The following is a 27,720-nucleotide window of genomic DNA, read 5'->3' as shown; positions in this document are numbered from 1 at the left end:
GTTCAAGCATAAGGGTGTCCACACGTGCACTTGGCACCAGGACACCCGAGGTCGCAGTTTGATGATCGACTTTGTGGTGTCATCGGACTTGCGGCCACATGTCTTGGACACTCGGGTGAAGAGAGGGGCGGGTGGAGTCCGAGTGGACCATGTTCCGCCTCTCCATTGCTGAGGCGGCCGACCGGAGCTGTGGCCGTAAGGTTTTCGGTGCCTGTCGTGGCGGCAATCCCTGAACCCGTTGGTGGACACCAACGGTGAGGGATGCCGTCAAGCTGAAGAAGGAGTCCTATCGGGTCTTTTTGGCATGTGGGACTCCTGAGGCAGCTGATGGGTACCGGCTGGCCAAGCGGAATGTAGCTTTGGTAGTCGCTGAAGCAAAAACTCGGCCATGGAGAAAGACTTCCGGACGGCTTCGAGGAAATTCGGGTCCACCATCCGGCATCTCAGGAGGGGGAAGCAGTGCACCATCAACACTGTATATAGTGGGGATGGGGCGCTGCTGACCTCGACTCGGGACGTGTGAGCCAGTGGGGAGAATACTTCGAAGATCTCCTCAATTCCACCGACACGCCTTCCCATGAGGGAGCAGTGTCTGGGTTCTCTGAGGCTCCTATCTCTGGGGTTGAGGTCACTGAGGTGGTTAAAAAGCTCCTCGGTGACAGGGCCCCGGGGGTGGATGAGATTCGCCCGGAGTTCCTCAAGGCTCTGGATGTTGTAGGGCTGTCTTGGTTAACACGCCTCTGCAACATTGCATGGACATCGGGGACAGTGCCTCTGGATTGGCAGACTGGGGTGGTGGTCACCCTTTTGAAGGGGGGGACAGAAGGGTGTGTTCCAATTACAGGGGGATCACACTCCTCAGCCTCCCTGCTCAGGTCTATTCAGGGGTGCTGGAGAGGAGGGTCCGTCGGGAAGTTGAATCTCAGATTCAGGAGGAGCAGTGTGGTTTTCGTCCTGGCCGTGGAACAGTGGACCAGCTCTACACCCTTGGCAGGGTCCTCGAGTGTGCATGGGAGTTCGCCCAACCAGTCTACATGTGTATTGTGGACTTAGAGAAGGCGTTCGACCCTGTCCCTCGGGGGTCCTGTGGGGGGTGCTTCGGGAGTATGGGGTACCGAACCCCCTGATACAGGATGTTCGGTCCCTGTACGACCGGAGTCAGAGTTTGGTCCCCATATCCGGCAGTAAGTCGGACTCGTTTCCGGTGAGGGTTGGACTCCGCCAAGGCTCCCCTTTGTCACTGATTCTGTTCATAACTTTTATGGACAGAATTTCTTGGCGCACCCGAGGCATAGAGGGGGTCCGGTTTGGTGGCCTCAGTATTGCATCTCTGGTTTTTGCAGAGGATGTGGTTCTGTTGGCTTCATCAAGCCATGACCTCCAATTCTCACTGGAGCAGTTCGCAGCTGAGTGTGAAGCGGCTGGGATGAGAATCAGCACCTCCAAATCTGAGACTATGGTCCTCAGTCAGAAAAGGGTGGCGTGCCCTCTCCAGGTCGGGGATGAGATCCTGCCCCAAGTGGAGGAGTTCAAGTATCTTGGGGTCTTGTTCACGAGTGAGGGAAGAATGGAACGGGAAGTCGACAGGCGGATCGGTGCAGCATCTGCAGTGATCCAGACTTTGTATCGATCCGTTGTGGTAAAGAAGGAGCTAAGCCGGAAGGCGAATCTCTCACTTTACCGGTCGATCTACGTTCCTACCCTCACCTATGGTCATGAGCTGTGGGTCGTGACCGAAAGAACAAGATCCAGGATACAAGCGGCCGAAATGAGTTCCCTCCGCAGGGTGTCCGGGCTCTCCCTTAGAGATAGGGTGAGAAGCTCAGTCATCCGGGAGGATTTCAAAGTAGAACCGCTGCTCCTCCACATCGAGAGGAGCCAGATGAGGTAGCTCGGGCATCTGATTCGGATGCCTCCCGGACGCCTCCCTGGTGAGGTGTTCCGGGCACGTCCCACCGGAAGGAGACCCCGGGGACGACCCAGGACACGCTGGAGAGACTACATCCTTCGGCTGACCTGGGAATGCCTCGGTATCCCCCCGGAAGAGCTGGAGGAAGTGGCTGGGGAGAGCGAAGTCTGGGCGTCCCTGCTAAAGCTACTGCCCCCGCGACCCGACCTTGGATAAGTGGGAGAAAATGGATGGATGGATATATATATATATATATATATATATATATATATATGGAGGAAATAATTATTTGATCCCTCATTGATTTTGTATGTTCAACCACTGACAAAGAGATCAGCGGTATATAATATTAATGGTAGGCAGAGCTTTGTTAAGAGTAAGAAATAGAATATCTCCAATAAAATGAAGAAAATCACATTTAAATAAAAAAAGGATAAAAATATATTTGTAATTCATTAAGTGAAACATTTGATCCCATTTGAATTTTGGCTGCAGACTAGTCCTCCCACTTTAAGAAAGTACTCCTAATCCAAAGTTGTAAAATGCATGAAAGATAGCTATCTCAACTTCTTACCTGTATAAAGACACTAGACTTAACACCCATCTGATCGGCTTGATCGGAATCGGCCGATAATTAGCATTTTATGTTGATCGGCTTTAATGTCATCCTATCAATGACGTCATTGATCGGCTCCGCAAAAGACATTTACTCCGCGTCGCCATCGTGTACAGTATATTTGAATCCAAAAGCTGTTTTATTTTTTGCCTTCTCGCGTGTCTTTTGATGTAGTACTGTAAATATCTGACCGCCAATAAAGTATTTTTTTTTAAAACATGTCGGCGGTGTGGGACAGACAATGTGTCTGAGACAAACAACATGCAATGCCTGGATTAGACTACAAGACACATTTGGTCTTCCACGAATGCACTATGTCAGACTACTGCAATAAAGTCTTGTATTCCGATACCACCGCATCCCGTCTTTTACAATCACTGGGCTTTATCTTGTCAACTCCAACACACATACACTCGTTACCACGGCCACAACAACAACAATCGATCGCGTGTGTACTGTTGTTGGTCAAAAAAGAACAAAATGGGGAAAAAACGTGTGGTGGTGGTGGTCACCGGTGCTCGGGAGAAGACATTAATTTAAGGATTGCTTGCGTTATGTTCACGCACTTTTAATACGATACGGCTCGCAAGCAGGCAACAAAACATTATGTAGCCTAGCAAGCAAGTGCGAGCACTAAGGATCATACGTAAACATGCCGGCATTCTACACAAGTCTATACAGTAAATGAACAAGTCATTTAAATAGACACATTGCTCAATCTTGTGATCAGATCGGTGATCGGTTATCGTTTTTTTTTAAACTCGCTGATCAGTGATTGGTGATTGGCCCCAAAAATCCTGATCGTGTAAAGCCTAAAAGACACCTGTTCACAGAATCAGACGCCAACCTCTCCATCACCGGCAAGACCAAAGAACTTTCTAAGAACATCAAGGACAACATGATAGACCTGCACGAGGCTGGAATGGGCTACAAGACCATTGGCAAGAGGCTGGGTGAGAAGAACACTGTTAATAATTAGAATATGGAATTAACATAAAATGACTATCAATCTCCCTCGGTCTGGGGCTCTTCGCAAGATTTCACCTTGTGGGGTGTCAATGATCATGAGAAATGTTAGGCATCAGCCCAAAACTACACGGGAGGAGCTTGTTAATGATCTCAAGGCAGCTGGGACCACAGTCACAAAGAAAAACATTAGTAACACACTAGGCCGTAATGGATTAAATCCTGCAGCCCCTGTAAGGTCCCACTGCTCAAGAAGGCACACGTCCAAAGTTTGCCAATGTACACCTGAATAATTCAGTGAATGATTGGGAGAAGGTGGTGTGGTCAGATGAGACAAAAATCGAGCTCTTTGGAATCAATTTTACTCGCTGTGTTTGGAAGAAGAGGAATTCAGACTATGACCCCAAGAACACAATGGAGGTGAAAGCATTATGCTTTGGGGGTGTTTCTCTGCCAAGGGGACAGGTCAACCTCATCGCATCGAGAGAAATATGGATGGAGCCTTGTACCGTGAAATCCTGGTTGAAAACCTCCTTCTCTCAGCCATAAAACCTAAAATGAGTCGTGGATGGGGCTTCCAGCATGACGATGACCCAAAGCACACAGCCAAGGAAATGAAGGAGTGGCCAATGAAGAAGCACATTAAAGTCATGAAGTGACCAAGCCAGTTTCCAAACCTAAATCCCATAGAATATCTGTGGCAGGAGCTGAAACTTCGAGTTGCCAAGGCACAGCCTCGAAAACCAAAAGGACCAAGTTAATGGTGAGAACATTGACACTTATTCCATAGTTGTGGACTTAACAAAGATGCCTGCAGAAATAAAATCCCCCCAAAAATGACTTAGTGATAATTTTAGGCTCCTTTTCTGATGAAATATTTGCTTTTTAGCAAGATTTTGGCCTGCCCACATTTGGGACACGTCAGCCTGACAAGGCGAGGATATTTCCTCATTGAACTTTTATGTATTCTGGGGTGTAATTGTTGCCGATATTGAAAGTCTGGATGTTTTTTTTTTAATACAATGAGTGAAAATAGTGACTGTGCAACATGTTGGAAGGCTTGTTGTTTAAAACAACCAACAACTGTAATGGAACATTGTAGTATTAGTTACTTTAAATTGCTCTAAATTTCTTGAGGACTGCATCATTTGCACAATTGCCATTATATCAGTATCACCACGCTAAGTGGTACACTTTCATTGCTCAATGACTCCACACACTTTTTTTGTTTGACATGTATATTTCTTCATAGTGGCTGTTTTCTGTTATACTAGAGTGGGTCCAACTACCGGAGAAAAATCCCTTGTGTGTCTTGTAACATACTTGGCCAATTAAGCTGATTCTGATTTTAAGAAAAAAATGTGCTAGCCTACAGATAGCGACATGCGATCCAAGTTTTCAAGTACCATGCAGAAAGACTTTGAGGAAAAATTCTACTTTATGACATTAAAAAGGTACGGAAGCGTATTGCATTCACTTGGATAAAAAAAAAAAAAAAACTCCTGTTTTTCTGAGTAATTTTTTGGAGGGCTTTGTTTTTCTGACGGCGGCACAGTGACTGACGGGTTAGAGCGTCAGCCTCACAGTTCTGAGGACCGAGGTTCAATCCTGTGTGGAGTTTGCATGTTCTCCCCGTGCCTGTGTGGGTTTTCTCCCACATCCCAAAAACATGCATTCATTGGAGACTCTAAATTGCCCGTAGGTGTGAATGTGAGTGCGAATGGTTGTTTGTTTCTATGTGCCCTGTGACTGGCTGGCAACCAGTTCAGGGTGTACCCCGCCTCCTGCCCGATGATAGCTGGGATAGGCTCCAGCATGCCCGCGACCCTAGTGAGGAGAAGCGGCTCAGAAAATGGATGGATGAATGTTTTTCTGACTATTTTTTTCTGTTTTTCTGACTAATTTTTTTCTGAGTTATCGGGACACATCAAACTCACGCGAGAACCTGCGAACTGCAAGTGACTCTTTGCGGAATCCGTAGTAAGCAACATGACCGGCTTATTCAGTTTGATCAAGTTTTATTTTGATTTGGGTTTAAGACACTGGGAGATACTCCTGTCTTTGAGTCACATAGATGGTATTATTATTAGTTTGTCGACATTACGCAGGCACCTGCGGACTTTGCGTTTGTTCAGGAGAAAAGCCCATTCAGATCTGCTAAATAAAGCAATGTTTGTCCAGAATCAGTTGGACAGATATGGTATGCTCCACGGATACCATTTAAAATGCATTCAGGCTGGCTACGTGGTGACTCAAGAGACGATCAGGAGACTGATGAAAATACTGGACACGCATGGTGTGCAACTGTGGCGCCGGAATCGCCTTCACCGGCGTATGTACCACTGGCCCAGCAGTAATCCGCCATTAGTGAGTCCACAAAGAGTCACTTGCAGTTTGCAGGTTCTCGCGTGAGTTTGATGTGTAGTGAGGAGAAGCGGCTCAGAAAACTCAGAAAAAAAATTTGTCCGAAAAACAGAAAAAAATATTCAGAAAAACAGTTGGAAAAAAACTAGTCTGAAAAACAGGTGGAAAAAATTAGTCCGAAAAACAGAAAAAAATAGTCAGGAAAAACAGGTGGAATTTTTTTTTTGTCAGAAAAAAAGAAAAAAATAGTCACAAAAACAGGTGGAAAAAAATTTGTCTGAAAAACAGAAAAAAAGAGTCAGAAAAACAGGTGGAAAAAAATTAGTCCGAAAAACAGAAAATAAATAGTCAGAAAAACAGGTGGAAAAAAGATTTGTCAGAAAAACAGAAAAAAATTGTCAGAAAAACAGGTGGAAAAAAATTAGTCCGAAAAACAGAAATAAATAGTCAGAAAAACATAGTCCTCAAAAAAATTACTCAGAAAAACAGGATTTTTTTTTTTTATCCAAGTTTTATGCAATACGCTTCTGTAAAAAAGCAAGCAAAATTGGATGGATTGCAGAAATTTCAATATGTCGCTCTGATTGGGGATCATTCGACCTATGTTAGTAATGCAAATTACGTCTCTGCACACATTGCTGATGTCGCAGACGGAATATGGCATCTACAGTTTTTTGCCCTGCCTGTGCAGAAGACAATCAATCCAAAGACACTGTGCTGAAAATGTGTAGAGGATATTCTCTCGATAGCAGAAATGCAGCCCGACGGGGGGCACAAGCCAGTGCAAACTGTAGGCCGGTCCCAAGCCCGGATAAATGCAGAGGGTTGCGTCAGGAAGGGCAACCGGCTTAAAACTTGAGACAGGTTCTCGGTGGACAGGAGGAGCTTCCAGAAGACTGGACCACTGCAGCCAAGGTGATCAGAGAGGCAGGCAGGAGAGTACTTGGTGTATCTTCTGGCAGGAAAGGAGAAGAAGTGGGACACTGAGAGGACCAAGAAGAGGCGAAAGGAATACATTGAGATGCGACATAGGGCAAAGGTAGAGGTGGCAAAGGCCAAACAAGAGGCATATGATGATATGTATGCCAGGTTGGACACTAAAGAAGGAGAAAAGGATCTATTCAGGTTGGCCAGACAGAGGGATAGAGATGGGAAGGATGTGCAGCAGGTTAGTGTGATTAAGGATAGAGATGGAAATATGTTGACTGGTGCCAGTAGTGTGCTAGCTAGATGGAAAGAATACTTCGAGGAGTTGATGAATGAGGAAAATGAGAGAGAAGGGAGAGTAGGAGAGGCAAGTGTGGTGGACCAGGAAGTGGCAATGATTAGTAAGGGGGAAGTTAGAAAGGCATTAAAGAGGATGAAAAATGGAAAGGCAGTGGGTCCTGATGAGGTATGGAAGCATCTAGGAGAGGTGGCTGTGGAGTTTTTGACCAGCTTGTTCAATAGAATTCTAGCACGTGAGAAGATGCCTGAGCAATGGAGGAAAAGTGTGCTGGTGCCTATTTTTAAGAACAAGGGTGATGTGCAGCGCTGTGGGAACTATAGAGGAATAAAGTTGATGAGCCACACAATGAAGTTATGGGAAAGAGTAGTGGAGGCTAGACTCAGGACAGAAGTGAGTATTTGCGAGCAACAGTATGGTTTCATGCCTAGAAAGACTACCACAGATGCATTATTTGCCTTGAGGATGTTGATGGAAAAGTACAGAAGGTCAGAAGGAGCTACATTGTGTCTTTGTAGATCTAGAGAAAGCCTATGACAGAGTACCCAGAGAGGAACTGTGGTACTGCATGCGGAAGTCTGGAGTGGCAGAGAAGTATGTTAGAATAATACTGGACATGTACGAGGGCAGCAGAACAGTGGTGAGGTGTGCTGTAGGTGTGACAGACGAATTTAAGGTGGAGGTGGGACTGCATCAGGGATCAGCCCTGAACCCCTTCCTGTTTGCAGTGGTGATGGATAGGCTGACAGATGAGGTTACACTGGAACCCCCGTGGACCATGATTTTTGCAGATGACATTGTGATCTGCAGTGGAGGAACAGTTGGAAAGATGGAGGCATGCACTGGAAAGCAGAGGAATGAAGATTAGCCAAAGTAAGAATATATGTGCATGAAGGAGAGGGGTGGTGGGGGAAGAGTGAGGCTACAGGGAGAAGAGATAGCAAGGGTGGAGGACTTTAAAAACTTGGGGTCAACCGTCCAGCGCAATGGTGAGTGTGGTCATGAAGTGAAGAAACGGGTCCAAGCAGGTTGGAACAGGTGGAGGAAGGTGTCAGGTGTGTTATGTGACAGAAGAGTCTCTGCTCAGATGAAGGGAAAAGTGTATAAAAAAGTGGTGAGGCCAGCCATGATTAGAGACAGTGGCACTGAAGAGACAACAGGAAGCAGAGCTGGAGGTGGTGGAAATGAAGATGTTGAGGTTCGCTTTCGGAGTGACCAGGTTGGATAAAATTATAAATGAGCTCATCCGAGGGACATCCAGGGTTCAATGTTTTGGACACGTCCAGAGGAGAAATAGTGAGTATATTGGTAGAAGGATCATGAGGATTGAGCTGCCAGGCAAGACAGCTAGAGGAAGACCAAAGAGAAGGTTGATGGATGTCGTGAGGGAAGACATGAGGGCAGTTGGTCTTCGAGAGGAGAATGCAGGAGATAGGCTTACATGGAAAAGGATGACTCGCTGTGGCGACCCCTAAAGGCACAAGCCGAAAGGAAAAGAAAAATAAAGAAGCAGAGGAATGGGGACTTCTACAAAAAGAACAACAATTGGAACAGACAGTGCTCAAACAATGAAAGCTGCAGCATGACACCTCCCATTTCAACACATGCCTTGTATTGCTCATATCTTGCAAAGAGCCATCACTTTTAGCCTTGCCGATTTAGTGATACATTAGCAAAATGTCGCAATATAGTGGGTCACTTTAAACACAGCTAATACAGAGAAACTACACCAGGAGCAATCAAGGCTGGGAAGAAAGCAAGCAAGAAATTGAGCAACTCATGCAGGATGTAGCCACAAGGAGGAATTCAACACTGGAAATGATATCTCATCTACTGAAAAATCAAGAGGCTGTTTTTGCTGCTTAAAGGTCTGAGGACAAAGATTTTAAATTTTTTCTTGATAACTCAAGAAGTCCTTTACAAACCACCACTGACATTTCAAAGTGATGATATAGCAGATATACAGCAGTTAAATCAATAAATGTGATACAGAATGCGCCTTCTGCATCCCGCGCCTTCCGGTCTTCGTCTCTTTCTGGCGCTGTGACGTCACCCAAGCCAAACATCCTGTTCATTCGGCGTTGTGTGTTATTGTTCCATGCTGTTGTTCCCGTCCTTGTATATTTTTTGTCGTATGATTTAACGATGTCACAATGGTTTATTGTGCACCCAATATTGACAGGATAAAACAGACTTGAAATTTTTGCAGATTTATTAAAAAAGAAAAACTGAAATATCACACAGCCATAAGTATTCAGACCATATGCTGTATTTAGTAGAAGCAACCTTTTGAGCTAATACGGCCATGAGTCTTTTTGGGAATGATGCAACACGTTTTTCACACCTGGATTTGGCGATTCTCTGCCATCTGCCAGTGGATTTACAGCTTTCTGACGGGCAGGACACAGCAGGTCAGGCTGGGGGAGGCCACCTCATCCACACGCAGCATCAGCACTGGGGCGCCCCAAGGTTGTGTCCTCTCTCCGCTGCTCTTCTCTCTCTACACGAACGACTGCACCTCAGCGCATCCGACTGTCAAACTCCTGAAGTTTGCAGATGACACCACTGTCATCGGCCTCATCAAGGACGGTGACGAGTCTACATATCGACAGGAAGCGGAGCGGTTGGAGCTGTGGTGCGGCCAACAGAAACTGGAGCTGAACACGCTCAAGACTGTAGAGATGATCGTGGACTTCAGGAGGCATACTTCGCCACAGCTGCCCCTCACGTTGTCCAGCTGCCTTGTGTCAACCATCGAGACCTTCAAGTTCCTGGGAATTACAGTCTCTCAGGACCTGAAGTGGGCGACCAACATCAACTCCATCCTCAAAAAGGCCCAGCAGATGATGTACTTCCTGCGGCTTCTGAGAAAGCACGGCCTGCCACCGGAGCTGCTGAGGCAGTTCTACACAGCGGTCATCGAATCAGTCCTGTGTTCTTCCATCACAGTCTGGTTTGGTGCTGCTACAAGAAAGGACAAACTCCGACTGCAACGGACAATCAAAACTGCTGAAAGGATCGTCGGTACCCCCCTACCCACCCTTGAGGACTTGCACGCTGCCAGAACTAAGACAAGTGCGTGCAAAATCCTCTCGGACCCTCCGCACCCCGGTCACTAGCTCTTCCACCGCCTTCCCTCAGGTAGGCGCTACCGATCAATGCAAATTAGAACTAGCAGACATTCCAACAGCTTCTTCCCTCTTGCAATCAACTTCTTAAACAGCTAACCTACAATTCCATTGCAACATGCTGGCAATTTTTTGACTTGAGTTCGTTGTCACATTTCTGTGGGGCCAATTATACATTACTTATGCACTCACTGTAGTTGCCTTGCCACGCTGCACTATTTGCATATCTGTTGTTGACCAATACTGGCCACTCATGCCAGAGTGGCATCTGCTCCATTTGCACACTGATTGAGGAGTATCTGCAACATTTGCACAACGAACATTGTCCCAGATTATCGCACTACTCGTCACTTTAAACCGCATACACTCCTTGAAGTCTCGGCGCCCTTTGCACAATGGTCATTGCACCGGACTCTTGCAATATTAGTCATTCGAATTGTTCTAAGTGCTAGAGGACTATGCATCTTTTTGTACAATTGTAAAAAAAAAAAAAAAAGTACCAGCATTACCAGATAACTAGCAACCCTTAACTTTTTTTTGTCAATGTCTTTATGTCTCAAAAGTGTTCTCTGTCAATTGACTGTCTGTTGTCGTACGAGAGCGGCTCCAACTACCGGAGACAAATTCCTTGTGTGTTTTTTTGGACATACTTGGCAAATAAAGATGATTCTGATTCTGATTTCCTCCTTGCTGAATGTTGGTGGACAGCCATTTTCAGGTCTCCCCAGAGATGCTCAATTGGGTTTTAGTCAGGGCTCTGCATGGGCCATTCAAGAACAGTCACGGAGTTGTTCTGAAGCCACTCCTTCATTATTTTAGCTGTGTGCTTCAGGTCATTCTCTTGTTGGAAGGTGAACCTTCGGCCCAGTCTGAGGTCCTGAGGACTCTGGAGAAGGTTTTCGTCCAGGATATCCCTGTACTTGGCCGCGTTCATCTTTCCTTCGATTGCAACCAGTCGTCCTGTCACTGCAGCTGAAAAACACCCCCACACCATGATGCTGCCACCACCATGCATCACTGTTGGGACTGCATTGGTCAGGTGGCAGTGCCTGGTTTTCTCCACACACCGCTTAGAATTAAGGCCAAAAAGTTCTATCTTAATCTCATCAGACCAGAGAATCTTATTTGTCACCATCTCCTTCGGGTGTTTTTTTAGCAAACTCCATGCGGTCATTCATGTGTCTTGCACTGAGGAGAGGCTTCCGTCAGACCACTCTGCCATAAAGCCCCGACTGGTGGAGGGCTGCAGTGATGGTTGACTTTCAAGGACTTAAATAAGAAAAATTCTTAAAAATAAGAATGTCCTTCAATAAAACTTCAAACTATTTACAGTCCTTGCCTAGGAGTTGATAAAGGGGATGAAAAAAAAACATTAATTCAATTATGTGATATTCTTTGTTACAACCACGTTGCTCCACACACGACAAACAGATCTGTCTTTTACTTTAGTGAACAGACAATCTGCCTCCAACCTGTCTTGGAAGTTAAACGGTTTTTCATCTTTCATTTGGCCATCTTTGGGAACGGGAAGTGTAAATTTGCTCGAGGAGACTGGTCGCATAGTTGCTAATGACTGCAACAGAAAGGCATGGAGCGCTCGCCAGTCTAGACTGATGGGCCAACACACTAGCAAAGCAAAGCAAATCTGGTCCCCAGGCCTGAGTTTGACATATATGCTATAGAAATTCACTTCCAGAACAATTTTAATTTCCATATTTTTAAAATTATGTCAAGAGCATTACCGCGGGACAGTTATTCCAATGTATTATGTGACGGGATAAAAAAAATCTGAATACTCTTCAATTTCACAACATACTCATTACGCTATAATCGTCATCATTAATAAATTATAGCTTCAATATCTGTTATTGTAAACCTGGCGGATGCATTTGCAGCCAAATGTCTTCTCTTGCATGCTTTTTTTGTGTTTCCTGTATCCACTATTCCTGCTGATATTATGCAAATTTCCCCATTGTGGGACTAATAAAGGTTATCTTATATTATAAAGATTTATTGTATTAATGTACTTTTAAATTATAGGTTCATTTTCTCAAGTGATGTAGCAGCGGTGACATACTAGTTATTTTTCAATTTCCGGTCCCTGTTATGGCTGTCTAGCGTCATATATTACAGTATTTTCATCTATAAATGTACTAATTTGCCTGCTATTTTGCGCTTCAAAGTTGGCTGCAACACAGTTCCAGCCAGACCAATGTGATAAGCGTACTGTACCACACAATCTGTCACGATGGGGTTTTTTGAAGGCAAGGAAGGCAAGGCAAAAGCGTGGAGGACCCAAGTGCAGGGAAGCAGGGAGACAACGCAGTAGAATCAAAAAATTATATTTGATTCCAAAAACAAAGGAAAACAAGGATCATGGAAAAATCTAAATACTAAATTAACAAAGTTCAAAATCTAAACACAAAGTAACAAAGAAACACTTGAGTAAACCCAAAACAAGAAACATAACATGACTGGTGAAATAACTGAGCGACACAAGTGGCAACTATGACGTGACACAGACAGAGACAATGACGTACTACAATAACAATGACCCGACCAGGACTGAAAGAAGCCAGGGAACTAAATACACATAAATTGACAAGACAACAAGGAACACATGGACAAGACACGAGTGGCTGGAGAGAGCTGATTGGTCGACAAGGGAGAAGGTTGACGAGAACAGGTGGACACAATAACTAAATAAGCACACAAGACATGAAAAACATGGAACACAGGAAAACATGAAACAAAACCAAACACAACCCAAACCAAAACACAGACCATGACATAATCATTTATTTTGGGGTTTTATGACTTCATGTGATAGCTTAGTGATTACCATGGTGTTCCCCTTTGTCTCTTGTCTTATCCCCCGCCTGTTCTTGGTTATTACGATACTTGTCTAAAAGTGTAGTTTATTCGCGATCATGCAGGCAATAATTAGTGACTTATGCTGCGCTGACAAGAAACGCAAGGCGCACATTCACCTCCATGGCTTGGCATCGTATTTAGCTGTATTAGCTGTAGCTCGTAGGTAGCGGGTGAAGCGCAAAATGGTAAGCAACAAGCACTCCACCCACGAACAGTGGAAAGCAGCGAGGTTGGGCGACAATAGGGACGGTCCGTATGGGCTAGTAGCCGCGAGCATGATGACAGAAAAGGCCCGTGGTTCTTGAAATTCATCGCGACATGCAAATTTGAAATATTACAGTAAAAAAGACGTTCATCTTTGTTATAAATGTGTTTTTACATTACTGGTATTTTGTTGAATGTATGTGTTATTTAACATTTATGCTTATTTCACATTTACGGCACTCTCTCATTATCAAACCGTGAGCGTAGGGTGTGTGTAATAAAGTGACCTGCCAGTCAATTCAACTGGATATTCAGCAAATCTCTATAGAGCATTGCTTGTTAATACTAAATGGTTCTTTACTCTGAGGTGTAGACACTCGCGCCGGCCATCAGTGTTCAACATCTGACATGTTATTTCGGTGGTTTTATTTCAGTGAAAAAAGTATTTCGGTCCGAAACTGAAAATGCATTTTTGGGCTATTTTCGGCTGAAATTTCGGTGCATCACTGATACATATACACGCACACACACACATTTGGCGGCGGAGTGTTTTCAGAGTGCTTAGCAGAGGTGGGTAGAGTAGCCAAATATTGTACTCAAGTAAGAGTACTGTTACTTTAGACATATGACTCAAGTAAAAGTAAAAAGTAGTCATCAAAGTGCTCGAGAGGATGGTCCGTCGGGAAGTTGAATCTCAGAGTCAGGAGGAGCAGTGTGGTTTTTGTCCTGGCCTTGGAACAGTGGACCAGCTCTTCACCCTCGGCAGGGTCCTCGAAGTTGCATGGGAGTTCGCCCAACCAGTCTCCATGGTGTTTTGTGGACTTGGAGAAGGCGTTCGACCGTGTCCCTTGGGCAGTCCTATGGGGGTGCTTCGGGAGTATGGGGTACTGAACCCCCTGATACGGGCTGTTCGGTCCCTGTACGACCAGTGTCAGAGTTTTGTCTGCATTGCCGGCAGTAAGTCGGACTCGTTTCCGGTGAGGGTTGGACTCCGCCAAGGCTGCCCTTTGTCACCGATTCTGTTCATAACTTTTATGGACATAATTTCTAGGCGCAGCCAAGGCGTAGAGGGGGTCCAGTTTGGTGGCCCCAGCATTGCATCTCTGCTTCTTGCAGATGATGTGGTTCTGTTGGCTTCATCGAGCCATGATCTCCAACTCTCACTGGAGCGGGTCGCAGCCAAGTGTGAAGTGGCTGGGATAAAAATCAGTACCTCCAAATCGGAGACTATGGTCCTCAGTCGGTAAAGGGTGGCATGCCCTCTCCAGGTCGGGGATGAGATCCTGCCCCAAGTGGAGGAGTTCAAGTATCTTTGGTTCTTTTTCACGAGTGAGGGAAGAATGGAACGGGAGATCGACAGGCGGATCGGTGCAGCGTCTGCAGTGATGCGGACTTTGTATCGATCCGTTGTGGTAAAGAAGGAGCTAAGCCGGAAGGCGAAGCTCTCCATTTACCCGTCGATCTACGTTCCTACCCTCACCTATAGTCACGGGCTGTGGGTCAAGAACAAGATACTGGATTCAAGCGGCCGCAATGAGTTTCCTCCGCAGGGTTTCCGGGCTCTCTCTTAGACAACGGGTGAGAAGCTCGGTCATCCAGGAGGAGCTCAGAGTAGAGCCGCTGCTTCTCCACATTGAGAGGAGCCAGATGAGGTTGCTTGGGCATCTGATTCGGATGCCTCCCGGACGCCTCCCTGGTGGGGTGTTCCGGGCACGTCCCACCAGGAGGAGACCCGGGGACGGCCCAGGACACGCTGGAGATACTATCTCTCCCAGCTGGCCTCAGAATGCCTCGGGATCCCCCCGGAAGAGCTGGATGAAGTGGCTGGGGAGAGGGACGGCTGGGCCTCCCTGCTAAGGCTACTGCTCCCGCGACCCGACGTCGGATAAGCGGAAGAAAATGGATGGATGGAGTCATTTTGATTGGCTCGCGAAGGCTACCTGCGCGGTCATGTGATTGCCTTGTGTCGTCTGATTGGTGAATTGAGGTCAAATGACATTAGTGATCCCGTTTGAGTGGTGCAACGAGCACCCTATGCAGAAATCGAAGATGGAGTATAAAAATAGATGCGCACATGCAAGAATGATTAAATAAAAGTAGCGAACGGCATGTCGATCATTGTAACAGAGTAAAAGTATTGCTCATTCTTCACATAAATACTCAAGTACAAGTAAAAAGTATGGTGCATTTAAAGTACTCTGACAAGTACAGTTTATGGAAAATGTTACTTGAGTAAATGTAACTGAGTAAATGCATCACGTCACTACCAACCTCTGGTGCTAAGCAACCAGTTCCAAATATGGGCAAGCTCACACCAGACCGCCGCTGTCCCTGCCAAAGCCGAAGAAAGTCTGGACACTCTTTGAACTCACCACACTGCTCCTCATTGGCAATGGTCATCTTTACATGGTTTGGACACCATGTTGTTTCTATTCCCAGCATTGCCTTGCATTAGCCTCAGACCGTTTTTGGCCTTTTTAAGTGGATTTGTGGCGATTCTTGGCGATTTTTGGTAAAATGCTTGGTTGTGTGGTATTAGGCTGTTTCACACATCCCAGATAAGCCAAGTGGATGCATTGTTACCATCCATCCATCCATTTTCTGTACCGCTTATCCTCATTAGGGTCGTGGGTATGCTGGAGCCTATCCCAGCTATCTTCGGGCGAGAGGCGGGGTACACCCTGAACTGGTTGTCAGCCAATCGAAGGGCACATATAAACAAACAACCATTTGCACTCACATTCACACCTATGGGCAAGTTAGTCTTCAATGAACCTACCATGCATGTTTTGGGATGTGGGAGGAAACCAGAGTTCCCGGAGAAAACCCACGTAGGCACGGGGAGAACATGCAAACTCCACAAAGGCAGGGCCGGGATTTGCACCACCTTCCTCAGAACTGTGAGGCAGATGTGCTAACCAGTCGGCCACTGTGCCGTGTGTGTGTGTATACACACACACACACACAGACACAGACTGGTTAGCACATCTGCCTCACAGTTCTGAGGTCCAGGGTTCAAATTCGGCCTCCCTGAGTGGAGTAGCTGCTGGAATTTGTCTGAAGTTCGAGGAAGCACATTACGCATAATTAATTTACCTTCATTTACTCCTCCCAGAAGTGCAAAATGAAGTGTTAGGCAATTCACCTCATCTGGGAGACGCAATTTGCGGTGCACCCGGTTTGTAGATCAGCTTCCATAGCTGTCTGCGTAAACATTAAAATTTGCGTCCATTTGTGGCATGTGCAAACCTTCAGGCCCATAGTCTCTGCATTTAACCTATGAATGTATGAATGACTGACTGAATGAATTAGTGTTTTATTTCAAACAGGTACTCACCATATTAAGTTACATACCCTGATCACTGTTATTGATAATCTTTTCAGACTAAGGAGAGATTAAAAGCTCCTGCTAAATGGTTGTTTTTATTTTATTAGGAAGAGCATTAAATGTAATTTTTTCACTTGTATGACAGTTCAGAACGTTAAAAGGCATGGTGCAGTGAGTCTTGATTAAATATACCTTTCCACCTCCCTGTGTATGCTTCATGTACATCACTCTTTATCAATGTTTAGGGTGAATTCTACTATAATATTCAAGACTGCATAAATGGAGACAAGTGAAGATCAAGTCTTTGGAGTCCAGGCCAGTCAAAATTGACACTGAGGTAATGCCAGATGAGTTAAGACCAAGGCCGTGAGATGAAAACTTGTTTAAAGCTGGTTTTATATCCACTGTAGAAATCTTCAAAATAGGAGAGGAAGGACAATGGAATGTAAACTTCCAGCAGCTGAAAATCAACCTGCGCACTATCTATCCATCCATTTTCTGTAGCGCTTATCCTCACTTGGGTCGCCGGCGTGCTGGAGCCTTTCCCAGCTATCTTCGTGCGAGAGGCAGGGTAGACCCTGCACTGGTCGCCAGCCAATCGTAGGGCACATATAAACAAACAGCCATTCACACTCACATTCACACCTATGGGCAATTTAGAGTCTTCAATCAACCTACCACGCATGTTTTTTGGATGTGGAAGGAAACCGGAGTACCCGGAGAAAACCCACGCAGGCACGGGTAGAATATGCAAACTGCACACAGGCGAGGCCGGGATTTGAACCCCAGTCCTCAGAACTGTGAGTCAAATGTGCTAACCAGTTGTCCACCGTGCCACCCCTGCGCACTATGGCAGTAATAATGTTATAATGTTACTTGTGCAGTTAATAAAGGATTTTATGATGGTGACAGTTTATTCCAAATAGTATAACTAATTAGAGTCGGCTCATGGTCGCATTTAGACAAACCACTATACATGAAAAAGAGAAGAAACAGTCTCACCATGTTGATAGGGTCGACTGGTCCAATGCTGTTGACATACACTGCTGTTTCAATCACCGTTGGCCTCACTAAAGAAATCAGAGTATTTGTAATAATTACACATATACTGTAGGAATTACAGTGTTTTTACTTTCAGTATATCACACTGCATAAGTGTCATGTTTCAATAATATGATGAAATATTTCTTAACAATTGATTTGTCACAAGATATTTTAACTTTATTTGAAATTCCACTTCAGAATCAGAATCATCTTTATTTGCCAAGTATGTCCAAAACACACAAGGAATTTGTCTCCGGTAGTTGGAGCCGCTCTAGTACAACAGACAGTCAATTTAGAGAACACTTTGGAGACAAAGACATTGACAAAAAACAATTGTGCAAAAAGATGCAGAGTCCTCTAGCACTTAGCAGTTCGAATGACTAATATTGGAATGACCATTGTGCAAGGGGTGCTGAGACTTCAAGGAGTGTATGCGAGTAGTGCTATAATCTGGGACAATGTTGGTTGTGCAAATGTTACAGATACTCCTCAATCAGTGTGCAAATGGAGCAGATGCTACTCTGGCATGAGTGGCCAGTATATGCAAATAGTGCAGCATGGCGAGACAACTACAGTGAGTGCACGAGTAATACATAATTGGCCCCACAGAAATGTGACAACGAACTCAAGTAAAAATACTTGGTACTGTATTTATTGTTTCAGGTATACAATATATGCCTTCTGGCTTTTTTAACCATGTGTATTTCATGTGTTTTATGAAATTGGATTGTCCCCTTTCAAATAAACTGATTAAATAAAAATATATAAAAAATGAATAAATAGGATGTGTTTTACTTGCCCCCAATGTCAGGTCGTAGTTTGTTGTCATAGCCTTGCAGAAGTTTATTAAGTATCATTGTCACATCACTTTCATAGACCTTTGGAGATAACACCCAGGTCTTATTAATGGGTACATCTTCATAGTCCTCCTCCTCTTGTCTACCAGGCTGAAGAGCTGCACTGCAAAGGACCAAGAAAATGAATACAAAAAAATTTAAATACCGTAAATAATACAAACTATAGGAGCTACTGTATGTGCTTATTTCAGTGAGTAATACAAGAACTAAATCACACAAACATGTCGTGGTACCATATTATGGGATGTTACTACCAGTTTCCTCTACAGATGAAATACTATGTTCTGTAGAATTTAACTTTGGAGTTGGCCAGTCTAAAACAATGCGCACATTCTTTAAATATTACATGATTGACAAAATGATCAAATTTTTGTAATGTTTATTTCTTTGTGAAAAACTATCCATCCATCCATTTTCTTCATCTTATGCGGGGTCAGGTCGTGGGGGCATCAGCCTAAGCAGGGAAGCCCAGACTTATCCTCTTCCCAGCCCAGCTCTTCCGGGGGCATGCTGAGGCGTTCCCAAGCTAACCAGGAGGTACAGTCTTTCCAGCATGACTTAGGTCATCCCAGGGGTTTTCTCCTGGTGGTAGGTGCCTGGTACATCTCACCATGGAGAACAGATTCGAACCAGATTCCCTAGCCACCCCATATGGCTCCTCTCAATGCAAAGGAGCAGCGGCACTACTCTGTGCCCCTCTGTGAATGACCAAGCTTTTAACCCTATCTTAAAAGGAGAGCCTAGACACTCAGCGGAAGGAATTCATTTCAGCTACTTGTATCTGTGATCTTGTTCTTTCAGTCGTGACCTTGATCAACATCGAGAGATTTGCCTTTTGGCACAGCACATTTTCACCACGGCAGATGAATGAAGAGTCTGTATCACTGCAGACACTGCATAAATCCATCTGTCGAGCTCCCACTCCATTTATTCACTCATGAATAAGACTCCAAGATACTTAATTTACTCATCATGGGGCAGGATCTCATCCTCGACCTAGAGAGTGCGCTCCACCCTTTACTGACTGAGAACCATGGCCTCAGATTTGGAGGTACTGGTTCTCATCCCAAACGCTTCACACTCGGCTACAAACTGCTCCAGCAAGAGTTGAAGATTGTGGCTTGACGAAGCCAACAGAACCACATCATCTGCAAAAAGCAGGGAAGTAATACTGAGGTCAGCAAACCAGCCAATGCCTCGGCTGTGCCCAGAAATTCTGTCCATAAACCACAGAATTGGTGACAAAGGCTGGCCCTGATGGGGCCAAAACCTCACTGGAAACAAATCAGACTTACTGCTGGTAATGCAGCCAAAACTCTTGAGAATGGTTGTAAACCCCACGCCTACACCCGCCTCTCTTGGCATTGTGAAGCCGAGTACTAGAGCTCCATACAAAGTTTGAAAAATGCTTTGCTGCCATTTTCAACCTCGAGTAACTCAGTGAAGTCTCTTTAAGAGGCACCGTTTGAGAGAAGAACTTTGAACACAGTGGCGGTCTATCTCAGCAGGACAAGAAACGTCACACACTGGGCCCAGGTAATCGTCAGAGGATAGCTACAAAGGTGAGATAGAACTTAAATGTGTAGTATAAGTCTTTTCAATGTATTTTATCATTGTAGTGCTATATTGCAACAAAGTGAGGAACAATGCTATTAAATGATAGATAGATAGATAGATGGATTGATAGATTGATGACTGTAGCGTATATTGTTTTGGATAAAGTAGAAAAACATAAGCTGGAAGCGACGCCTGCGTCACTTCCCGTTTAGTGTGATTTTAAGTCTAAGCGTTAAAATCAAATTATTTTATCTCGAAAAGGGGCACCACGTCTCTTTTTAGATGTGTAAAACTTCAGGACAAAGTGACGAAAAACCTCTCTGTCTCGTAATCTGAAGGTTGCTACAGGAATTAGATAAGAGTTCTCGATAACCAGAGGTCTTTTGTTGAACCCAAACACACACAAATGATACAGGTAGTGAATTTTTATGGAAATTTTAATGAGATCTACCAGGGGAATCTACAGGGGAACAATACAGGAAAAAAAATCAAAACAAAGGACAGACAAACATTGGTAGGAGGAGGCTGAACTGATGTGAAGGTGGAAGGAGCGTGTGGTGCATATAGCTGGGAGTTCCTGTTGTCGTTAATTTAAACCCAAATATGCACTAATCTGTACTTTTAGTAGACCGCAAGTTTGACTTACGTGCGTGGAACACAATTTAGGCAGGCTGGTCGATCTCCTGAATGTTTGGCCAGTCCGGTCCGCACGGGGAACGGGTGGATTTGGTGGAAAAAGGAGGAAGGAAAATGGAAAAACAACAAAAAGAGTTCCAAGGCAGGGCGGCTGGAGCCCGGGTGTCGCTGTTCTGAAGACACTCGGACACTCTTAAAATATCATACATCATTCAAATTCGGTGCAGATTGTGATTATTTTCCCCAGAGTTGCAGTAGCTTTCCACCGCCTGTGGGTGTCACTCGTGCGCCACCCATTGTCCCAGACAAAAGGAGCAAATGGCACTGTGGATTCATGGGGAACCACCGACCAGCGGGTTTCTCACCTTCTTGGTCATCAAGCCAGTGTCCCAAAAAAGAAGTCTTTGTTGGTGAGACTCTTCAGGCTGGCTGGGGGTGAAAGTTAATTAACTTAGCGTCCGAGTGAGAAACCAATGTCCGTGTCTCAGCTTTGATGAGCTCCTTCGGACTGGCTGGTAATTCATTTAGCATCCATGTGCTAAGTCTCCCGTGGTTCTCCTTTGATAAGTGGACCAGGCTTTCCTTAGATGTCTTGTGTACGCAGACGGGTTCAGCGGGGCAGCCAAGGCAGGTATGCAGAACAGCACGAGATTGGGGTTGCTGGGTGCCATCTGGTTAATGGCGTGTCCGTTACAATGACAGAAAGTAAAATTTGAATGTCATACCAGCAATCAATGTATCCGTAATGTATCCGTAATCAATGTGGTCACCAATAATCTCGTGGTGACAATGAATACCACATTTTAAATAGAATAGCTGTGTCATCAATTATTTCCTTCCATTACGTGGTTCTAATTCAAAGTCATTGACGGAATGTAAACTTATTCATGTGTTTTGACGTTGATTAATACAGAATAGTTGAACGCCTAAACCTCATAACTATTTTGAGGTTAATTAAGGGACTGTTTGGGGTATATTTGACAAAAAAGAATATCCATCAATCCATTTTCTGTACCGCTTATCCTCACGAGGGCCACAGGCGTGCTGGAGCCTATCCCAGCTATCTTTGGGCGAAAGGCGGGGTGCACCGCCTTCCTCGTGGGAGGAAACCGGACTACCCGGAGAAAACCCACGCAGGCACAGGGAGAACATGCAAACTCCACACAGGCGAGGCCGGATTTTAACCCGGGTCCTCAGGACTGTGAGGCAGTTAAAAATGGGGAAATAAAAAAGCGATGGGTTGACTTTTTGAAGACATATGCAGGTGGCGAGCTGAACATCAACACCACCACCCAACTCTGCAGTGCGCATTTTATGACGGATAGTTTTTTAAACTTTCATCATAGACAACATGGCTTCATGGGTAAATTGATACTAGTGAATACAAAAGTAATGGATTGACTTTGTGAAAACACGCAGATGGCAAGCTGAACAAGAGCAACACCACCCGACTCCGCAGTGCGCATTTTACAACGGATAGTTTTGTAAACTTTCACCAGAGACAGCATAAAGTAGTTTCATGGGAAACTTGATACTAGTGAATGGGGCAGCGCCGACTGTCTAACGACCCGGGATTCCTCCTTCCATCATGCTGTCGTCAGGTGCCCTGTTCGGCTGTGACATTATCTCACTCCAGATTTTAATGCACCACACCACTCTGGGGCCACTTATACACAGGGTAGGGCCAATGACTGGCAATCGGGGACCTGGCAGTAATAGTAACAGGGGGATGTGGGTTCTCACTAGCCTCATTGTGGTCCTCCTGTGGCCGGGCCCCTCTGGATGGATGGCTGCTTGGTGTGGGAGCTCCCCTCTCATGCTCCGTGGCTGCTTTCCGGATCGCCCCCCTTATCGTTCCCTTGTCAGGCCCCCCTATCCGCCCTCCTTCCACCTTCGGGCTGGGACTGGCGACATTGTGGGTCTAGCGGGTTGGTGGGGGCGTCTCGCTCTCCTGGGGGTGGGAGTGGGGTCGGTGCGTGTGGCAAGGATGGGGGATGGCGTTGGGTCCCTGCAGCCTCCTCCGGTTGGCCAGTTTTCGGGGCGCCTCGATGGGGCCGGTGGACCACCCTGGATCCCTCGGTGTTGGAGGTGTCCAGTCACCTAGCCGCTCTCGGGTGGACTCCTAGGCTCGACCCCGCCTCTCGATTGGATGAGAGGCACAGCAAATACAGGACACTCCTGATGGTAATTGTGCATGCGAAAGTGTGTCAATTCACTTGCATGTGTCTGCAGATACACACCCCTGGGACTTATTCGCTGGGTGTGGGGCCGCTCACTCATTGCGACAAATAATTTATAACTATGCAAATTTCTTGAATATCCCCTCACTTACACTCTGGTCCTACAGATGTTTAGAATTTTCTTCAGTTGTACAGCCGGGTCCATGACCCCTGTCCTGCATGCTTCCCCTCCTGTCCAATTCTATCCTATATTGTCCTGTCCTTCCCTCACAGGGTGTAGCACTACTGACCCATACAACACTCGAATCCAATGTGTCATAGTACTACTTATATAATGGTTTACTTTCCTCATCTTGTTTACAGCTAGTGCTTTGTCTTTTGTTGTCTTCTTTTCTTATATTTAGTTACCTTTTCACTCTCTCTTCTTTGTTTTTTCCTGCCACTCCCCTTTAAAAACTTTGTTCTGTTCGACTGAACGACTGTAATTCTCAATAAATATCCGGCATAAAAGGGATAAAGATCTTCCTTTCTGCTTGACCTAACAGCCGAAGAGGACAAAAAAAAAAAAAAGCTGCCGTGTACGGCTGTGAAGTCATCAACAACAAGGGGAAGTTGACTTGTGTGCTTATTTTTATTATTATAATCCACAATAAACATTCAATTTTGAGCCTCCTAACATGAATTTACATCGGAGAAGCTATCACCCCCTCAGTATATTTGATTCATTTTGGAGCATCCATTCGACACACCCACAGTTGTGGCCCATATTATTCAAGTTTTGAAGCCTGATTTTATATACCAAGCGATGTTTTTTTTTTTTTTATTGAAATTTGGCAGGCTTGTTAACATTACTCTTCTCTGTGGTGTGTCGAATTTACATGACATTTTTTGGGCCTGTTTAGTGCCACTTTAAACATATAGACACATTTAAAAAAAGGGCATACTATAGCATATGTCTCATGAATGGTTTTACTGGACATTGTGATGCATCTAATTTAACCTTACAAGCAGTATTATGCACTGCACTTCAAATTCCCTGGACTGTTCTACAGCACCTGTATTTGATTTGTGGATGATTGTTCATCTGTTAGAAAGTTAATGCATTTTTAATTGTACTTTTGTGGTGAGTTTTTATTACACAATAATTATTGTGATTTTTTTTTTTTATCTCACACATGACAAATACCCCAAATTAAAAAAGAAAAATATAACTAATATGGAACCTAAGAGAAACTTAAAATAAAATGAAGCATTTTTTAAAAAGAAAAAAGAAACCCTAATAAAAACTAACAAAGAAGCTCTAAAAATAATTAAAACTAACTGAATTTTGAAAGTCAAAACAATATAAAAACTAACTATTATGGAAAATCAAAAATTATTATAACCCTGAAACAGACCATGGAAGGACACATTAAACATCTAATTCCACTTGTTTTTCCCTCGCTTTTGCCATGGAGGCATGTCCATTACTTAGTTTATGGTCATTGATACAAAAAGTAACAACTAAGACATATGTGGAAGATATTACAATACTATATACAACTCCAATTCCGATGAAGTTGGGACATTGTGTTAAACATAAATAAAAACAGAATACAATGATTTGCAAATCATGTTCAACCAATATTTAATTGAATAGACTACAAAGACAAGATATGTAATGTTCAAACTGATAAACTTTATTGTTTCTAGCAAATAATCCTTAACTAATTTTATGGCTGCAACACGTTCCAAAAAAGCTGGGACATGTGGCAAAAAAGACTGAGAAAGTTGAGGAATGCTCATCAAACACCTGTTTGGAACATACCACAGGTGAACAGGCTAATTGGGAACAGGTGGGTGCCATGATTGGGTATAAAAGGAGCTTCCCTGAATTGCTCAGTCATTCACAAGCAAAGATGGGGCCAGGTTCACCTCTTTGTGAACAAGTGCGTGAGAAAATAGTTGAACAATGACAATGTTCCTCAATGTACAATTGCAAGGAATTTAGGGATTTCATCATCTACAGTCCATAATATCATCAAAAGGTTCAGAGAATCTGGAGAAATCACTGCATGTAAGCGGTAAGGCCGAAAACCAACATTGAATGCCCGTGACCTTCGATTCCCTCAGGCGGCACTGCATCAAAAACCGACATCAATGTGTAAAGGATATCACCACATGGGCTCAGAAACTCTTCAGAAAACCAATGTCAGTAAATACAGTTCGGCGCTACATCCGTAAGTGCAACTTGAAACTACTATGCAAACCAAAAGCCATTTATCAACAACACCCAGAAATGCCGCCGGCTTCTCTGGGCCCGAGCTCATCTAAGATGGACTGATGCAAAGTGGACAAGTGTTCTGTGGTCCGTCCACATTTCAAATTGTTTTTGTCGTGTCCTCCAAGCCAAAGAGGAAAATAACCATCCGGACTGCTATAGACGCAAAAGCCAGCATCTGTGATGGTACGCGGCTGTGTTAGTGCCAATGGCATGGGTAACATCTGTGAAGGCACCATTAATGCGGAAAGGTACATATAGGTTTTGGAGAAACATATGCTGCCATCCAAGCAACGTCTTTTTCATGGATGCCCCTGCATATTTCAGCAAGACAATGCCAAATCACATTCTGCATGTGTTACAACAGTGTGGCTTCGTAGTAAAAGAGTGCGGGTACTAGACTGGCCTGCCTGCAGTCCAGACCTGTCTCCCATTGAAAATGTGTGGCGCATTATGAAGCCTAAAATACGACAACCGGACTGTTGAACAGCTGAAGCTGTACATCAAGCAAGAATGGGAAAGAATTCCACCTACAAAGTTTCAACAATTAGTGTCCTCAGTTCCCAAACATTTTTTGAATGTTGTTAAAAGAAAATGTAACACAGTGGTGAACATGACCCTGTCCCAGCTTTTTTGGAACATGTTGCAATAAAGTTTATCAGTTTGAACATTAAATATCTTGTCTTTGTAGTGTATTCAATTAAATATAGGTTAAACATGATTTGCAAATCATTGTATTCTGTTTTTATTTATGTTTAACACAACGTCCCAACTTCATTGGAATTGGGGTCGTACAATGTACTGCAACAGAAACGTAATTTTCTGAAATCTTGGGGACAATATATAAACATTTTATATATACAGTGTAAATGGGAAGAAGATCACTGAGTAATCCTCAAACAACCACTGACAATGCTTTGATGAAGTCTCCCAGATTTGGTCATATTAAATGCAAATAAATGCACTGCCTTTTTAATGTGTTGGGGGAAATTCGTAGAAAGCAAAGAAAATTTTAGAAATGTAACATGCTTAGCTAACACACACATACAGTATATATCAACTGTTCTTTGGATTTTCAAATTCTATAGCCACTATTTTGCATTGTCATTATGCAGTATTGTAGGCCTACTCTTACCTGGACTCAAGCCATCATAATGTTCAATGCTGAGATGTTGTTTTCCAGGCAACGGAACTAATAATCATAAAGACTTCCAACATATGACACTCTACAAGTGCCATAGCCAAACGCTAATGATACACAACGATAATAAACAAAAAGATTTCACTTAAATTACCAACTGAATCCCAATCACAGACGTATTCAGGCTTTTCCTGCCATTAATAATACGGCACTATAATTGCAGACAGCAAGACGCAGCACAGTGCAGTTTTCAACCTTGACAAGCACCCAATGTTCACATGATAGAGGCACTAGGACTTAGTCATGGTGTCAGTGCACACTTACCTGAATCCAAGCACAGCACAGAGCAACCATAGGCTCATGGCTTTGTCTTGCATAGCCCGAGCGAACAGACGCTTCATTTACGACTCCGAGTCGTTTCCAAGGAAACTGAGAGGGAAATTGGGGCAGAAGTCTCTTCTAAATTCAGAAGATTCGGATTAAATGTTGCATCGGCAGGTTGAGTAAGGTACATCTACGATCTGTGTGGAGGAGGAGGAGGAGGAGGAGGAGGAGGAGGAGGAGGAGGAGGAGGAGGAGGGGGAGTGAGTCAGTAGCTGCTCTTCCATCTACAGGATTCTCATCTAAGATTTAATCATTTAATCATGGCCTGTTAGTAGGGATGCATGGAAATTTTGTTCACCAAACGTTTTCAGCCGTAAATGGCTCATTAGGGCATTTTAGGTTTTTGGCCAAAAGACTTTTGCCACCGAAACAAAATGGATGAAAAAGGATGTTGTGATGACGCAAGCAAAAACCATAGCCAGCATGCGGTTTTTTACACTATACTGTAAACAACAACAAAATGGAGTGTCCACATTGAACCCAACCTCCCTCCTTTCCTGGCTGCACGCAAACTGGGAGGGGGGGGGGGAAGTCTAGGCGCTAACCTAGTTTGCTCCGATTCCACACCAGCTATGAGCTGCGCTTGCTAGCTGACAGAACACTAAACACACGCTAAACACAATCCTTCCGCGGTGTGGATTCTCTCCTATAAGTAACTAATCCTCACATCCATGGCTTCTGACACATACGGATAACACTAAAGGTGGTTGAGGAGAAGCTAAGCATGTGACACACCGGGCAAGAAGCGATGCCATGCTCATTGCTAAGCTAACGTGAAATGTTGAGCAGTAAAACACCAGAAAAAGTGCTTAAGTATACAGTATACTTTTAACATAACTCTGACTGAAGACGTGTTACAGTGGAGAGCTACCTAAACAGCAAATTAGCAGGTAAATTAATGTGTCGCAAACAGTTACACAGTAAACAAAGACACTCGCCTCAACACCGGAAATGAAATGGTTACTGCCTCCGGCCTCACCTGTGTGGAGTTTGCATGTTCTCCCCGTGCCTGCATGTGTTTTCTCGGGGTACTCTGGTTTCCTCCCA

General features: G+C 44.5%; 1 protein-coding gene across 6 annotated transcripts in view; it reads right to left on the bottom strand.

The window, feature by feature from the left end:
• Positions 1-26,827, bottom strand: part of gabrg1 (gamma-aminobutyric acid type A receptor subunit gamma1) — an 80,865-nt gene extending 54,038 nt beyond the window's left edge. For 5 of the 6 annotated variants that reach the window (XM_061795159.1, XM_061795155.1, XM_061795156.1 and 2 more), the window contains exon 1: positions 17,617-17,679. In XM_061795159.1, coding sequence (XP_061651143.1) covers positions 17,617-17,619 — 3 coding nt within the window. In that variant the 5' untranslated portion in view covers positions 17,620-17,679. Of the gene's footprint in view, positions 1-17,616; positions 17,685-18,457; positions 18,619-26,613 lie in introns of those variants that run through there. The other variant, XM_061795160.1, reaches the window with a different exon arrangement.
• Between the last annotated feature and the right edge of the window lie 893 nt (positions 26,828-27,720).

The sequence above is a fragment of the Phyllopteryx taeniolatus genome, chromosome 13, assembly GCF_024500385.1.
Source record: "Phyllopteryx taeniolatus isolate TA_2022b chromosome 13, UOR_Ptae_1.2, whole genome shotgun sequence".
Classification (NCBI taxonomy): domain Eukaryota; kingdom Metazoa; phylum Chordata; class Actinopteri; order Syngnathiformes; family Syngnathidae; genus Phyllopteryx; species Phyllopteryx taeniolatus.
The sequence above is the reverse complement of the archived record's forward strand: the minus strand, read 5'-3'. Positions and strand labels throughout refer to the sequence as shown.